The sequence below is a fragment of the Electrophorus electricus genome, chromosome 6, assembly GCF_041902795.1.
Source record: "Electrophorus electricus isolate QZ-2024a chromosome 6, ASM4190279v1, whole genome shotgun sequence".
Taxonomy (NCBI): domain Eukaryota; kingdom Metazoa; phylum Chordata; class Actinopteri; order Gymnotiformes; family Gymnotidae; genus Electrophorus; species Electrophorus electricus.
The window spans coordinates 37,010,473-37,026,349 of record NC_137502.1 but is presented as its reverse complement, the minus strand read 5'-3'; the positions used below and the strand labels follow the sequence as shown (position 1 = coordinate 37,026,349).

General features: G+C 42.7%; 1 protein-coding gene across 1 annotated transcript; it reads left to right on the top strand.

The window, feature by feature from the left end:
* The first annotated feature begins 1,803 nt into the window (after nucleotides 1-1,803).
* mei1 (meiotic double-stranded break formation protein 1) lies at nucleotides 1,804-15,630 on the top strand. The gene is made up of 29 exons (XM_081716752.1): nucleotides 1,804-1,941; nucleotides 2,181-2,301; nucleotides 2,603-2,653; nucleotides 3,415-3,488; nucleotides 3,661-3,766; nucleotides 4,030-4,233; nucleotides 4,529-4,677; nucleotides 4,821-4,935; nucleotides 6,135-6,251; nucleotides 7,202-7,301; nucleotides 7,478-7,612; nucleotides 7,801-7,909; nucleotides 8,042-8,127; nucleotides 8,217-8,358; nucleotides 8,586-8,697; nucleotides 8,950-9,010; nucleotides 9,191-9,288; nucleotides 9,430-9,589; nucleotides 9,705-9,852; nucleotides 10,243-10,512; nucleotides 10,626-10,794; nucleotides 10,903-11,007; nucleotides 11,609-11,719; nucleotides 11,908-12,077; nucleotides 12,231-12,315; nucleotides 12,689-12,867; nucleotides 13,104-13,185; nucleotides 13,286-13,392; nucleotides 15,391-15,630. The coding sequence occupies exons 1-29, from the start codon at nucleotides 1,804-1,806 to the stop codon at nucleotides 15,562-15,564; spliced, it is 3,678 nt and encodes a 1,225-aa protein (XP_081572878.1). The 3' UTR covers nucleotides 15,565-15,630.
* Nucleotides 15,631-15,877: the final 247 nt, after the last annotated feature.

Sequence of the window (15,877 nt, the reverse complement as noted above, 5' to 3'; positions counted from 1 at the left end):
AGAGGACAGGGCAGCCAGAGTTGCAGAGTTCTCAGGAGTGATCCATTTTTTCTGTCAGAGCCAGGAAGTGGAGGAAGTGGAGGGATGCTAATGCTGAGATGAAGTCAGCCTTCTGGACAGCAGATTGGCAATTCCAGAGCCCTCCTGCCACCACGATATGTGATGGTGTGAAGCGTTGTGAGTCAGTGAGGTTGCTGAGATTGTGACGTCTATGATTGTGTCGAGGAGACCTGTGGGATATGTGGACAGGAATTGTGAAGCACATTTCAGATGCTTGATTTGTGAATGTATGAGATAAAGGATTGAGATAATATGAGAAGATACTTAACTGAGTTTGTGAAGTCCTGTAGGTCAGATGTAGATGAACTGATTGAGAACACCACCAAACCTCCTCCAGATGTTGATTACTGCTACAGACATGTGTCAGTAGCAGAGTTGTCCTAATTTAACTCAATTCAATAAGTGCTGAGCCCGCCCCTCAATTCACACCTAAGGTCAGGGCAAAACTACACCTGTAGTAATTACTGCTACCAAGCAACTAACAACTAGGTTTAGACAACAAGCCTTGAATTTCACAGAATCTAAGACAAAGGTAAGTGAACTCAGAGCCTACCTTAACCAACCAGATGATAATCCAATGAGACAAACCATGCTCAGTATACATTATTTTATTGTATTTTGTAGTAGTCGGTGTAAATACATGAAAACGGCATTTAACAGCGATACAGCCTCAAGCAACAAAGCTCCCAGTCAGTATCACTGCAGTTGTGATCTAGTTTCAGGTTTCAGTTGGTTCGGGCTCAGGATAATTTTATTCCCTGGATCTTGCTTGTTCACGCCTCTGGCCTACATATTTGTTTATCCATAATATGGCCTAGTATATGTTTAGTTGGACTACCTTTAGAAAACTGTTATGTAGACAAAACATTTGGATTTTTGTTTTATTTTCTGTTTATACACAAAATGTTACACTAAGGCAGTCCAGTCAGTATGTCACAAATGTATCAGTTTAGTGGATGGTTTATGGTGGCTATTTCTTGTGGAAGCGTCTTCATTTTGCAACATTTAATTTTAAACATATTGCGGAAAACGTTTATCATGTGCATTCTAAATTGTCTGAACCTGCAATTCCCTTTTGCTTTCAAGAAATTGGTGGATACTCTAACATAATTATTTGCGAAACGTTGTTTAAAGGTAGCTGTGGACAGATCCCCTTTCTTTAACGCTAAATCAATAAATAAAAGACAATGTGTCAAGACATTGTGTGTATGTGTGTCAAAACATTATTCCACGCAATGACGAGGCATGTATGACAGGATTTAGATTTAATAAGGTAATTCAATTATGTAATTGCCACAACGCTCGCGGATCCTGACGACGCCATACGTCTTCACCTCGTGCGCGTCGCTGGACTGTCGGGATCTAGATCGCGTGCGGCTAAGCCAAACGGTCACAGCTAAAGTTAACCAGCAGGAAATGGAGCGTGTTTTGGCCTGGCTGGCGTTATCTATGAACTCACGAATGTACGGATATAAAAGTAGCCTACTGCACCACAGGAATTGAAATGTTTCTTTATTCTTTTTTTTTAGTTGCAATGATACGGTCGAACATCGAGCTAACCAACGAACTACGTTAACTAAGTTAACGTTAGCTAGCTAGCTGCCTAGCTAGGTACCTGAATTAAAAGGGAAACCAGCAGCTTTTGTAACCTAGCTAGCTCTTTGCATTATCCCTAATGTATACATTGTGAGGTAAATCTTTAGGTAAATTACTCCATGGTGAGTAAATTGCTTCAAAATAAAAATGACGACGGTGGACGTTACCTATGAGAAAATTCACCTCAGACACGATCCGAGGTGGTCTGTACGCGCGGGAGCTTGTGACGGTGCAATGGTGTGTATCGCCTGCGTTATAGAAATGATGGACAGAGAGGATGTCTCGGTAATATTTACCTTTTTGTTTTAAAACTAGTTTTAGGCCTTCTGTGAACTGTCCACTTAAATTGTTTTGCTGTTTAGTCAGTAGCTCGTGCTGGTTGTATGGAAGTAGGAACTGTCTAGTAAGCTAACAGCAGTTTGATTTGTGGTCTAACATTGCTGTTCTAGACTGTCTGGACTCAGTTTTGTGGCTCAGCTGTTCTAGACTCTGTTTTGAGGGTGTTGTGTATGTTGCTGCTGTAGACTGTGCGGAGGTCTGTGGCACTGACGGGTGTTGGGGAGCTTCTGAAGAGTGCTGGGGTCATGAGGGAGATCCTGGAGCAGGACGAAAGGGTGTGTCTGCATTTCACCTCCTCCTTACTGAGTAAGACACACCCCCTCTGCATTTCACATCCTCTTTACTGAGTAAGACAGGCCGCCTTTGTATTTCATGTCCTTCTTTCTGAGTAAGACACATCCCCTCTGTATTTCACGTCCTTACTGAGTAAGACACACTCCCCACCTCCTACTTAGAAAGGTGGTAGGAGTGTTCTCTTGTAATAAACTGTAGGGGACTATATATTGTACTGCTAATAAACTAGCAACTCTTAACAGTTCCCTGAATCAGCAGGGTATTGGGTGGGTTAGGTTTCCTCCCATATTCTCTTATGTTTCATCCACTACAGAGATGCTACAGTCTGTTGGAGAACCAGCCACACTAGAAAAAGTCATGCAAGGTGAGAGGACACAAAGAAAAATGACATCTGTTTGAAATGGCATACTACATTACTGTATACAGTGTAATGTACTCAGTATATATGGGATACTGGTCCCTGTTGTAGTCTGCAGTATAGTGTCCAGTATGTGAAAAACGCAAACAATACTATGAGGTCACATCAACGTATGAAGGTTCCACCCACTTTTGAGAGATTCTTTGCCACCATTTAACATGACAGGTTAGAGTACACATGAAGATAGCTCTGGTCATGTACTAGAATATTTGGCTGGAGTAGCATATCATCTGGGTATCTTTTGAGTACTGGAAAAGAACTCAAAAAAGAGTACTGATTTGGGGCACAGTCAGTATGTAAGTACTATGTAGTAGAATATTTCGAACACAGCCATAATCTCAGTAGCATTACAGACTACAGCTCTTCCACTGTAGCCCTTATCACTATCCTGACAGACCAACTGTACCATTATAGACCACCTTTCAAATGCTACAGAAGCCCTCTTATATAAACCACATCTGTACCATCATAGACGCCTATTTTTGTCTATGAAGTAACATTATAGACCGTAGTTTTACCATTATAGACCATGTCTCTATCATTATAGACCACTCCTGTAGGTCAAGTCTCTACTGTTATATATTATTTCTCTAATGTTATTGATGGTCATGGCAGGGAGCACTGCACTCTGTAACTTTCAGCATGAGATAAAATAAACCTGCACGTGTGTGTGTGTATTTGTATGTGTTTGTGTGCACCTGTGTTAGTGCTGGTTCAACTGTTGCTGGAAGTGAAGAAGGAAAAGCTTGTGCAACATGTTCTACATGAACTTCAAACACAGGTGAGACACACGCGCACACACACACACACACACACACACAAACACACACACACAGAGACATGCCCTGCTCTGTAGCTGTTATGTCTGCCTCACGCTTTCTATTCTCTTTCTTCTCTCTCCATCTTTCTATTCTCTCTCTCCATGTTTCTCTCTGTCTCTCTTTCTCTCTGAGTTGTGTGAGGGAGCTGGTGTGAGGGGTTTTCTCCTGTGTGTCACGTTTCTGGGGAAACTGGTGGATGCAATTCCTGATGTAGCCCTAATGCTGACCACAGTCCACTGTAAGACACACACACACACACACACACACACACACAACAAATTGATATGATTATGAATAAGTGTAGCACACACTGGATATTCTAGACTGTTTTTTTAATATTGATACATTTATTTCCCTCTCTGCCTCTGACCCCTTTGTCTTTCTTTCTGTCACTTTCGCTCTCACTCTTTTCTCTCTCTCTCTGTCTCTCTGTCTCCTTTCTGTCCCCGTGCATCTCTCTGTCTTGCGTCTCTCTCTCTCGCTCTCACTCGCTCTCCCCAGTGTGTGTGCTAGAGGCTGTGTGTTTACGATTGCTGAACCCTGATGAGGAGCTTAAGGCTGCAGTGTGTTATGTGCTGCGTGGGGTGTGGGCGTCTGAGGCTGCAGTCCAGTCTGTGTCTCACACGCTCAGAGACAGAGTGTGTGTGTTACTGCTGCAAACACTCACACATGCCAGCTCACTCCAGCTCACCATTAACAGCCTCGGTGAGAGAGGGGGGAGAGGGAGTGTTGAGTGGAGGGGTATATAGAGGGATAGGTGGGGGGAGAGAGGGAAAGAGAAAAAATACTAGAGAAATAAAAAATTTTGTATGTCAGGAGTATAAGCACAAAAATATAGTAAAAATATTCGAATGTAAGAAAATATTAGAACAAAAGAGGATATATAAGCATGTAAGAAAGAAGTGTTCAGTCTGATATATTCAGTAGCATGGCAGTGTTACATGGTTATTGAAACCATCTGCGCATTAATACATTTGTGTGTGTGTGTATGTGTGTTTAGGGTTGCTGTTATTGGTTTTACGGAATGCGGAAAATGTGTGTTTATTGATGAATCAGACACACAGTGAGAAAGAGGAGCATGAAGAGGAAGAGTCACACTGTACCCAACTCAAACTGCAGCACTGCTCTCTTCCACTCACCCTAAAGAAGGTACACATGTGCGCACGCACGCAAATTTATCTTGTCTGTCTTTGTCTGCTGGTAAGGTGTTCAGACTTCAGTCTTTTTGAATGATCTCTTACTCTTCCCCCCATCTTTCTCATCCATCTTTCACCTCCGTCTCCCTCTCTCAGCTGCTGCTGAGTGGTGATGAGTCATTGCAGGTGGCCAGTGTTCAGTGCGTGAGTTCTGTGCTGGTCCACTCGCCCAGCCAGTATTGTGCCCCCTTCATACAGGCGGACATACCTGGTCAGAACCACTGCACTACACTCAGGCTCGCACCCTCGTGTGTGTCGCCCCCTACAGCTGATCAAATGAAATGACTTTACCAAACATGGAAGAAAAGTAGCCAGACAGTATCTGTGAAGGCAGACACTAGTGGTAGATTTCTTTTCAACGTTGTTAATGGGTTGTAGAATGAGTATGTGGGAATGTTTTTCAGGTGGTAGTGAACTCTTCTTGCTGGTTTCCACTGTGTCTTGTCCATCTGTCTAAGGGCAACATTTAAACCTCTCATCGGTGCAGGAATGTTCGTTTTATTTTTTTTTAACTGTGAAATGTTTATATATATATCTTCTGAAGTTGACAGCAGCATTTAGACTGTGAGAGTAACTACACTGGTATCAGGGACAGGAATACTAGGACATACATTAGCTCTCCATGACATACTGACACTACAAAACCAGCAGTAAGTTGCAAAGTATCATAATCTCATTAGATCAAATTTAGTTGAAGAACTGATACTATACATCTTTGCCCTGAATCAGTTTTACAACAAACCACTGTACCAGTTTTCCCAAGTCCTGGACTGACCTCTCCAATATAACCTATACAAGAGAGTTTTGTGGAATGATCTAGTATTCCCGGATTCTGGATTGCACAGCTGTTGTCAGAATGTGCTAAATGCTATTGTTACATCATAAGTAGAATTCTTCAAGTTTAAGAGGTTTTATTGTAATTTCAGCTATATACAAGTACACAACAAAAACAAGACAATGTTCCTCCAGAACCATGGTTGCAACATAAAAACAACAGTGCAACAGACAACATGCTACACAAGTGCAAACAGTCCAATATAGTGCAAAATGTCATTAAATAAACAATAGTAATACAGGACAAAAACAAAATACAGTTATAGGACATGAATGTTCACTCATCTCTTACAGGTCAGCTTCTGTTTTATGGCTTAAACATTCCCTGCCTTCTTCCCTGCATTCCCTGCCTTCTCAGCTGTTTATGTAAATTTGACGATGTAAAGTTCATGTAAAGAGTTTTAGTATTAAAGTGTTAAGAATGTGACAGTGCTGGGGATAAATCTGTCTAAAACTACTGGAAATGAAACGGGTCCATTTTGCCCTCCAAAAGCTGTATATTCTTATCATTGTTGTGTCAGCATACCTACCTGTTTCTCATTCCTCTCTGTGCCACCCTCTGTCTATGTGGGATAGAGTTCCTGTTTGAGTGTGTTAGCAGCAGCAGTGAGGTGGTGCTGTGGTGTGTGTATGACTGCCTGCACCTGCTTTGTCAGGAGCCTCTCTTCTTCTCTCACTGCCACTCTGTCTACGGTGAGACACTGCTTTCCTCTGTGGCCCTAACCTCAGTACTGAAACACATGAACATGCCTGCAGTGCTTACGAAATGTAAATGAAGTTGATAACTACCCTTACATTTATATTGTCAGCATTTAGCAGATGCCCTTATCCAGAGCGATTTACAAAAGTACTTTGTCATCTACTCATAGAATGTATACTAGTCAGTGCAGTAGGTTAGCGTTCAAGAAACCATTGAATGAGGACACTGTTAGATACAGGAGCCAATGCTGATACCTAGAAAGAGTTAGAACATGAGCACAAGTACAATACAGAACAGTAAAGAGTACAAAAAGTTCAATGAATCAATAGTAGTGCAATATTTAAAATACTTAGCATATACAGTTATGTAACAACAACACCGTTTATAAGTAATTACACAGTTGATAAGTAACACCATTGATGAGTAACTACGATGGATGATAAGCAACAATAACAGTTGATAAGTAAAAGCAGTTGATAATTAAACAGTTGATAAGTAACAACACAATTGATAAGTAATAAGATAAATTACACAGTTGATAAGTAACAGTAGATAACTAACAATAACAGTTGATAAGTAACAACACATTTGATAAGTAACAACATAGTTGATAAGTAACAACTCATTTGATAAATAACAATAACAGTTGATAAGTAACAACACAGTTGATAAGTACTAAGTTTTTATATATGTATATTATATATAATATTTGTTACGTCTTTTTATATATATATATATATATATATATATATATATATATATATATATATATATATATATATATATATATATATATATATATATATACAGACACACACACACACACGCTCCGTAGGTACCTTAGTGAGGACACAAGCACTCTGTGTGTGTGTGTGTGTGTGTGTGTGTGTGTGTGTGTGTGTGTGTGTGTGTGTGTGTGTGTGTGTGTGTGTGTGTGTGTTAGGCATTGAGTCTCTTGTTCGTAGTCTTAAGGCTGCACTGAAGCTGTCTAATCTGGAGGTGCAGAAACAGGGTCTACGGCTACTTACAACTATACTGGAGAGGTAACACACACACACAAACAGTGTCTATGGCTGGTTACAGTTATACTTGCGAGGAAACACACCCACACACACTCTTAATCACACACACAGTATTCACATTTTACTGGTAGGTTTTCATCCCACTGTGTATCTCTGATTTAACTATGATTTCGTTAAGATTATTTTGTGTCTTTCAGGCAGCCAAAAGGTGTGCGTCTGTTCCCCACTAGCCCAGGGTTTGTGGGCGTGGCTGAGGTAGTGGTGGGGGGTGTGGCCTCATCCTGCTTCCAGGTAGCCACTCAGGCTACACGAGCAGCTGCTGCACTGCTCAGGTGACCACATAAATGACTGAACACACACACACACAAATAAACACACAAGCACAGATTATCATTAAACCACTGATCCAGCTTGATTTTATGTCTCATAGTATAAGGGAGCAAAACCCAAATAAATAAGTGTGTGTGTGTGTGTGTGTGTGTGTGTGTGTGTGTGTGTGTGTGTGTGTGTGTGTGTGTAGGACGCATCATCAGTCCAGTCCAGTGCATTATGGAGAGCTGAAGAGGATTGTGGAGACTGTGACAGCTAGATGCAAAGAGCTGCCCTTACACACTACCTCACAACACAGAGTATGTATGTGTGTGTGTTTGGGGGACATAGTAAGTGTGGCCATATATTTTGCTTTACATGTTGGTCTTTGCTACATATTTCATGATGGGTGCCTGATCATTACCCTGTCTGTGCATGTGTATGCATGTTAGAGGTGTTTTTACGGTTCTGGTGGCCAGTCTTCTAAAGCAGGAGTGCTTTTAATCCAAGCCCTGGTCTGTTTTCTGGATGCCTGCAGGTAACTCAATTCAGGAGATTTCACTATTTTTTAAGGCAGCTAGCTCTTATCTTAGATTAATTTAGCACTGACTGTGTGTGTGTGTCCAGGCTGGCGGAGGAGTGTGTGACTGAGGTCAATGTGAGGGAGAATGTGTTTAAAGCACCTGACAAACAGAATGAGGACATGATGCAGTCTTTCTGTGTGCATCTGCTGCAGTGCTGTGATACAGTCTACATTCCTACTGTTACTGTGGGTTAAACACACACATATCCACCATGAGATACAAACACACAGGCACACATACACACAGACCATGATACACACCTTGAATACTGACATGTACACAGTAATGTCACTGCGCTTCTCTTCTTACTCTTAACTTCACAGTACTTTTTTTTGTGTGTGTGTGTGTGTCTGAGGTGTGTGTATGTGGTGTGTGTGTGTGTCTGAGGTGTGTGTATGTGATGTGTGTGTAGCGGGTGTGTGAGCGAGGCCCCTGTCCTCAGGTGCTGCAGCTGTTGTTTTCAATCCTGTCTCTGCAGTTCTCTCTCTGTCCTGCACTAATGCCCGACTTTGCTAACAAGCTTGGTGAGACCCCTACACACACACACACACACACACACACACACACACACACACACACACACACTGGTGAGAACAAGAAAACTGAAAAGATCACAGTTCAGGAACAGTTAGAGAGTTTGTTTAAATAAACTTGTTTTTTGGAATACTTATCAGTCCTCTTCATATCCCACTTAATGTGTTTGCTCATTCCTCTTACTCCCCCCCCATCCTCTCTCTCTCTCACACTCTCTCGCTCGCTTGCTCTCTCTCTCTCAGCTTCATCTGGTTTCATTCGACTGGCTGTAGAAAACCAAGCTGTACTGTGTTCAGGAAATCGGTACAGAACACAGCACACAGTCTTGCACAAATACAAACAGCATTCATCATTATACAGTGCACATGTTTTGTGTGCTGTGTGCGTGTCAGACTTAAAAGGAAATGATTTAAATTTAAATGTGACAGTTTTCCTTTTAGGGAAGAAAAGCTTTTGCTTAGATGGGTCTCTGTGTCATTACAGACACGAATCTCTAAATGCAGCTTGCTGTGGTTTTCTTCTGAAACTCTGCACATGTCTGCTTTCACAGCCAGACCCTGTCACCAGCACCCACCACCAAGGTTGTGCAAATTTGTGTTAGTGTGCATTTGTCCAGGCTGGTGGCGATTTGTGTGAGTGAGTCCAGTTTGTTTGTTTGTGTGTGTGTTTGTTTTCTTCCATTAGTTTTGTCACAGATCTTGTCTCTCTCTTCCTGCTCCAAGGTGTGGAGGAGGTGGAGTATGTATTACGGGAATGTTTGCCGTCTCTGTGCTGTCGAGTGTGTGAGTGGCCCTTGATGCTGAGTGAGGCTCGAACAGTCAGCCAAAACACACAATACTGCTTACTGCACCTGCTGTATCTCTCACTGGTGCATGGAGACAGGTATGTGTGTGTGTGTGTCTGTTGTTTTGCTTTGCTTGTCAGTATGTGTACATTTGGTTTTGGTTTTATGCCTTTCTTGAAAAAAAGAACATAAAACTGTGTGTGTGTTTTGCAGGTTGCTGCCTGATGCTACCGTATTCTCTTCTGTAGTGCACTTTATGTTTGTGATGCAGGAGCAGTGTGATTCCCTCCCTCCATCAGTACTGCAGTCAGCACTATATCTACTGACAGCCACACAGGACAGCAGTCCTGATCTAGACTGGGTAACACACACTGTAACAACTACAGTCCTGATCTAGATTTGGTAACAGACACTGTAACAACTACAGTCCTGATCTAGACTTGGTAACAGACACTGTAACAACTACAGTCCTGATCTAGACTGGGCAACACACACACACTAACAACTGCAGTCCTGATCTAGACTGGGTAACACACTGCAAAAGAAGAGCAGGCCTGATCTCGACTGGTTAACAAATTTCATTTTATAATGATATTGCCATATTCCAAAGTGTAATAGGAGTGTAATGTAGTGAAATATACTGTAGTACAGTGCATGGTGGTACAGGGTAATATTTTTCAACCAAATATGTGAACTGGAGTTTTGTCATTATGAGCTGTCATTTAAACCAGATCTTCCTCCTCTCTCTTAGACTCCTCTGAACAGCATCATTAAGGCCTTGTCTTCCTCTCCTTTCTCCTTCTCTCTTCTCTCCTCACCTCATCCTTCACTCCTGCGCTTCATCTTTCGCTACCCTGAACTGGCCGAGCGTTTCGGAGCAAGGGCTCTGGCTGGGTGGCTGGCAGGTGGATCAGAACCTAGTCTGATTAGAAAGGAGGGATGCAGCCACTCAGATCCAGAACAGAACTCAGTCCTGCTGGAGCTGTTGGAGAGAAACCCTCCTATAGCACAAATGCTGCTGGTGAGATCAGTTCTGCTGTCTCTCTCACTGTACCACTGCACAAATCCTGCTGGTGAGATCAGTTTCTCTCTCTCTCTCTCTCTCTCTCTCACACACTTTCTTACCTGCTTTAGAGTGTAGTCTGCGATTCTGAGGGCACAGTAGCAGAGCGTGCAGTGGGCGTGTTGCAGCGGTACCTGGAGGCGGAGCAAGATTGTAGCCCCTCTCTCTCGGCCCTGCTCAAACCAGCCCTGCTGCAGCTCCTGCAGAGAGACACCTGTGACAGCACTGACAACAGCACAGGCAGAGGGATCACACATACAGACACACACACACACACCTTTCCTTTTTTTCCTCTAACTCGTTCTCTCTGTCTCCTTCTCTTACTTTTTCTCTCTCTGTCCCCCCAAGTTCCTGGTTGCTTGTCTCTGGTGCTCCAGATGTTGTGTGTAGTTCACTACAGCTCCTCAGATCAGGGAGACATGGACAACACAGACTTCAAACTGCTTTATCACGGTGAGGTCACATGCACACAAACACTTGTGTGAACTTTTTGAGCCTCACATACACTTAACTATGATATACTCAACCATATACATTGTACATTGTGTATATAATCATAATATACATATATTGTACATACATTGTTAATATATTTTTGTACATACATAGAATATATATTTATCTGTATATATATATTTTTTCTCTATGCACCCCTGGTTCTCTTCCTCAGTTTGGACAGAGCACTCTCCACCATTTCACTGCGTGTTGTACTGTGTATGACTATGTATGTGACAAATAAACCAAACTTGAAACTTGAAACTTAAAGACCTACAAATAAAATCTGACCATATTCAGATGAGTACATGGGTACATGCTGTTTCAGGAGGTGATTTTAAACTTGAATATGATGTCTTCAAAAAACTGAAACTGAAAATATTAAAGAAATCATCCATTTGCTCAGTGTGGTGCACAGTACATCTCTGGAGTTAAAGTTCCCTTTAACTGAGCAGTTTTGCTCCATTAACATTCTGGGGTGAAGATTCACTTTAAAGGCCATGTTTGTCTAATGGTGCAGTGTGTGGGTGTATGTGCATGTGTGTACGTGTGTGTACAGTGAGCAATCTTGTTGGAAAGATGAGGTGCAGTAATTCAGAATTTCTGCTGCCAGCGTTGAACTACCTCTACTTCTGCCTAGCCATGTCTCCTCTACACACTGCTGATCGAGGTAAAACACACACACATACACACACACATACACACACTACTGATCAAGGCAACATGCACACACACACACAAACACGCACGCACACACACATACTCGTTCAAAATTTAAGTGCATCTAAAATTATGTAGAGTTGTCTTATACATATATTAATTTATTTGTGTGTGTGTGTGTGTGTGTGTATGTATCAGCTCTGTCCATGCTGTTATGTAATACAGGTGTGATGGAGGTTCTTGAGTCTCTACTGAATGTCTCTCAGTCTTCATCACTCACTCCTCTCTCTCCTCCACCACCTCTCCTCTCCTGCTCCCTCCTTCTCTTCAGCTCTGTCATTACCCTGCAACACACACACTCCACAGAGGTGAGGCACGTGCACACACGTACACACACACCCCACTGTTTATTTAAATTTATGTAAAGAATTTGGAGGTCACATACATGCAGACACACCATCTCTCAGAACCATTCAATGTTGACTGCTTTCATATGCTTTTTGTGTGTGTGTGTGTTACAGGTCCAAAAAAGTGTGCGTTTAGACCTAGACAGTATTGTTAAAACCCTTGCATTCTGCAAAAGAAACACTGACAGCCTAGTACTCAGTAAGACATACCTACACACACATTCTTTATAATGACCTGCAACATCTAAAACCTTAAACAACATTTCATTTATATTTGTTTATGTCCAAAGACAGTAGCCACCAGCAAAATAAAATTTTCAGACCTCTCTGTTGCACTGCATTGTTGGATGGCCATATTGATCAAGGTTTTTAATTATACTGTATTAATACTTGACCAAATAAGAGATCATAGAAGGCAGTATATTTAATTCAGCCTCAATGCTGGACACATTACATCAGTAAGTGTTGTGACAAAGGCTGTTTGTATACTCTCTCTTTCTCTCTTTCTCTCTCTCTCTCTCTCTCCCTCTCCCCCTGTCCCTCCCCTCTCTCCCCTTCTCCCCTCCAACTAGTGTGTCGTGTGCGGTTGGTGCAGGTCATGTTGGATGTGGACTTTTCCTCTCCAGTGGTGTGTGTGTCAGAGTGTGGAGGGCTGCAGCGCCCCTTGCTGCCTGTAGATGGATCTCTGTATCCACTGGGCTACAGTGGAACTGTCTGTCTGCTTTCAGCCCTGCAGAATTTACTACTGCAGGTACACACACACACACACACACACACACACACAATCAGTATATCTGTTTTTGCTCTCTCCAGTGTTTAGTTTTTTTCTTCGCATTACTGTTGAAGGCTATTTCAATACTTGTGTGTGTGTGTGTGTGTGTGTGTGTGTGTGTGTGTGTGTGTGCATGTGTGTGTGTGCGTGTGCGTGTGTGTGTGCGTGCGCGCGTGTGTGTGTGCGCGCGTGTGTGTGCGTGTGTGCATGCGCAGAAGCAGGAGATGCTGCTCGGTGTGTCTGTGAACTGTCTGAGATCACTGATTGACTTTTTACACAGGAGGAGGCCAACTCTAGGTATGTGTGTGTGTGTGTGTGTGTGTGTGTGTGTGTGTGTGTATAAAGTATCTTAAACTCTATGTTTAATTTTTTCTGTTGTCTGTGTGTGCTCATATAGTCCAGCATGTGGTGTGTCAGCCATGGAATCTTTTCCTGCTGTACTCTCTGCTCAACTCAGGGGAAAGTCTCTTACTGCACCCTGCCACTCTCAGCTTACTGACACTGGTGAGAACACACACACACCCAGCCACTCTCAGTTTACTGACACTGGTGAGAATACACACTCACCCAGCCACTCTCAGCTTACTGACACTGGTGAGAACACACACTCACCCAGCCACTCTCAGCTTACTGACACTGGTGAGAACACACACTCACCCAGCCACTCTCAGTTTACTGACACTGGTGAGAACACACACTCACTCAGCCACTTTCAGCTTACTGACACTGGTGAGAAGACACACTCACCCAGCCACTCTCAGCTTACTGACACTGGTGAGAAGACACACTCACCCAGCCACTCTCAGTTTACTGACACTGGTGAGAATACACACTCACCCAGCCACTCTCAGCTTACTGACACTGGTGAGAACACATGCGCGCACACACTACATACATATCTATTTCTACTTTTGTTTTTCCTTCTCTGCTGTATTGTACCTGCACCTGTACTCGCACTTTCATGTCTGGTGTGACACCATGACAAAATGTATCCCTTATACTTGGTGAATGAAAGATTCAGATTCTCTCTCACACACACACATTCATGTCTACATGCATATTGTCTGTGTGCCTGTTAACACCTTACATTAACATGTGTTTCATGTCTTTACATTTACAGCATTTAGCTGACGCTTTTATCTAAAGCAACAATTATGACTGAGTATAACTTGAGCAACTAAGGGTTAAGGCCCTTGCTTAGGGGCCCAATTGTGGCAATTTGGAGGTGGGGGAGCTTGAACCGGCAACCTTCCGATTACAAGTGAAGTAAACCACTGAGCACCTGTCAGGACAACTTCATCCTGCCTATCCTCTGTCAGGACAGCTCCATGTCTGACCACCTCCAAATGTGGTTTGAGCAAAATGATCACAGTTCAGTCACATTGCATCCTGGGGTGTTTACATTTGGCTTTTCATATGGCCAAATGAAACTGAATGTGATCCAGTCACCAAAAACACGTTAATGCAATATGTGTGTAAGAGTTGGTACCAGGCCGAGGCCTCCTCCGGCCACCAGGGGGAGGCCTCGAGTCAGGTACACTACCAATCAGGCTTGTTGCCCAACAGCTGGGCTAGGTCTATATAAGCCCAGTGACCCAGTCACTCAGTGCTGGGTCTTTGCTAAAGTTTTGAGCCAAGCTCCTAGCTGATAACTGAGTATTGAGGTCTGTGTGTCCTTGTGCTACACCTCTATTCTGCTCTGCAAAGGGTGCCTGTGCTTTTGCACATCTTCTCCAGTTTTCCCTCTCAAGTCTGTCTCTCCTGAGGCTCCCCTGAGCCACTAAAGTTCGTCCCTGTTTCTGGTTTTGTTTGGGAAGTTTGATAGTTTGGTTTTCCCCAGTGCATCGGTGCTGCCATTCTTCCCGTGGCATCTATTGTTTTCCCTTTTTCCATGCTCGGCGTGGTGTTTAGTTTTTCCTCCGGTTTTGTTGCCTTTCATTGCTTTGACCACCATAGTCTAGCGGGAGCTCATTCGCCTCGCAACAAAGCGGCCGGGGTTCAATTCCCTACTGTTGTTTTTTTTACTTCTCTTGTTTTACCTGTTCTAAGATCTAACTGTTTTGCACACAGACCCGCCATCATTAAAGTGTTGTAGCTCACCCAGCAGAGTGTCGGGGTCATCACCTATCTGTCTTGGGTTTGAGTGCCATTACAATGTGTCCCTTGCAGTCTTCAAACAAAGACTGAAGATACATCTATTTGTGGAATATTTAGATGACCACTGACCCTGCTCTTATGCTGAGTATCATTGTATCATTGCACTTATTATTGTATGAGCTTATATGTATTTTGCACTTCTAGACATCAGCACTGATCCCTGTATTTCAACAATATTCTAGTTCATTACTATGTTAGACTAACGTACTGTACTAAGATACATTTTATGAGTAAAATGACAACACTTTTGTAAGTCGCTATGGATAAGAGAATCTGCCAAATGGCAAAAATGTAAATGTGTCTATATATGACTACATGTATATGCATGAATGTGTGTGTGTGTAGCTGGTTCGCTGGTCCAGAGGGTACATACAGTGGGAGTCGGATGTTGCGTGCGTGTGTGAAGCTGCTGAGAGGCGAGGAGTAAAAGAGCTAGGAGAGAACACCAGACACATCCTGAAACTACTAGTCACCGAGGTAACACACACACACCCACACACAAAAACTATTGTTCACTGAGGTAACACAGACACACACTGTTTTAGTATGTCGGTTATTGTTAATTGCATTCCCTTTTTGCTCCAGTGTTTTTTCTGTGGAAGTCTTGAGTCTGTTCATGTTGTTGCTACGTTTAGTTTCTTTGTGTTGTCTAGTTTTGCCTCTGTGTCTCAGCTACTGGGCCTTGGACTGTTACAGGATCACAGTTCTGGATTTACACCGATAAACCTTACTCAGCCCCATGGTTATGTCCTGCATTGTCTTCCTCAATATTACTGAAATAATGCTCATGAATGAGAAGATAAATGAAAAAAGATAAATACATAAAGGTGTT

What these genes read in the sequence shown, in the direction of transcription:
- mei1 (XM_081716752.1), top strand. Translation starts at nt 1,804, where the DNA reads ATGACGACGGTGGACGTTACCTATGAGAAAATTCACCTCAGACACGAT. An exon ending in CTTACAACTATACTGGAGAG is followed by an intron (nt 7,302 to 7,477) that starts GTAACACACACA and finishes TGTGTCTTTCAG; the next exon opens with GCAGCCAAAAGGTGTGCGTC. An exon ending in TCTACATTCCTACTGTTACT is followed by an intron (nt 8,359 to 8,585) that starts GTGGGTTAAACA and finishes ATGTGTGTGTAG; the next exon opens with CGGGTGTGTGAGCGAGGCCC.